Source organism: Protopterus annectens, chromosome 4.part0 (genome assembly GCF_019279795.1).
Source record: "Protopterus annectens isolate FY-2018-M chromosome 4.part0, PAN1.0, whole genome shotgun sequence".
Lineage (NCBI taxonomy): Eukaryota > Metazoa > Chordata > Ceratodontiformes > Protopteridae > Protopterus > Protopterus annectens.
In genome coordinates, this window is record NC_056733.1 from 719,020,057 (window position 1) to 719,021,310 (window position 1,254).

Here is a 1,254-nt window from a genome sequence, read left to right on the forward strand (position 1 = left end):
ATGGAAGGTTGAGAGCTATGGGAAAAGATAATTAAAAAATAGATAAAAGATTATAATCTGAAATGTGCATCATTTCAAGTATTTCAGGTGTCAGGTTTCTAAAGACATTTTGACCACACTGTTGAAGTGTAAGCACCAGAGCACAGGGAAACAATCAGAAGGAGCTGATTTGCATATAGGCTGTGTCACCCTTTGGCGAGTCTTCATAAAACATCTGAGCACAAGAATGAAACTTAAGTTCATTCCTGCACTCTGCCTAATTCTCAGCCGACAACAATGCCCTGGGTTTTTCTCCTAACCCTGTTTACAAACTTGTGGTCTGGTAAGATATAATTTATAGGAGTTCTTTATTTTGATTGTGAAAGTCATATACTTTTTCAGTAATTCTGATTTAGTTGTTGTAAACTTTTCTTTCTGTATAACCTGTTTTGACTCATAGTGAAACTAATATTTCCTTTATGCTATTATATGGAATTATAGAAATTCTTGCCATCATAAACTTCTACGGTTTTTTGAACTGAGTTTGTTGGTCTACTTGACTTTTATGTATACTGTTACACTATTGGATCTGTCAGATGATTATAGAGTTATTTATTTTACTGACCTGTATGTTCTGATCTAATTAAGATATGTGATATTTTGCAGGTTCCAGAGCCCAGACCAGTGTAACTCAGCCTCCATCACAGTCAGCATCTCTTGGTGAAAATGTTAAACTTCCCTGCACTTTAGGCTCTGGTATTGATTACTACTATGTTTACTGGTACCAGCAGAAATCTGGAAACAGTCCAAAGTACCTGTTACGGTACCACTCTGATTCAAAGAAACACCATGGCTCTGGGGTTCCTACTCGGTTCTATGGCTCCAAGGATGAATCTAAGAGTGTTACTTACTTATCCGTCTCTGGTGTCCAAACAGAAGATGATGCTGATTACTATTGCTGTATCTGGGATGATAAGAACAATGTAAATGCATAAACACAGTAATGCAGCCACAAAGGGAACCAAAGCAAAAAATCCTTATAAGGTTTCTCACTGTAATTCACATCATTAGTTTTCATGACCTTGATGTGATGCATCTCTAACCATGTGAAACCCTCTTTCCTCATGCGGTCATACATGATAAATCACTTTATATTTAACAGCTGTTGCCACTGCCGTGTGGTGTCATGCCAAAGATCTAAATCTTGTATAAACAGCTGTGCTGTATATCTGATAACAGAAGTTAAAGACATTCAAGAAAGAACACCAGTAGCAC

At 37.0% G+C, this 1,254-nt stretch overlaps 1 gene segment (V, D, J or C); it reads left to right on the plus strand.

The window, feature by feature from the left end:
• The first annotated feature begins 260 nt into the window (after positions 1 to 260).
• Positions 261 to 974, plus strand: LOC122800299. The segment is given in 2 exon segments: positions 261 to 322; positions 646 to 974. Coding segments are annotated over 2 exon segments (375 nt in total).
• Positions 975 to 1,254: the final 280 nt, after the last annotated feature.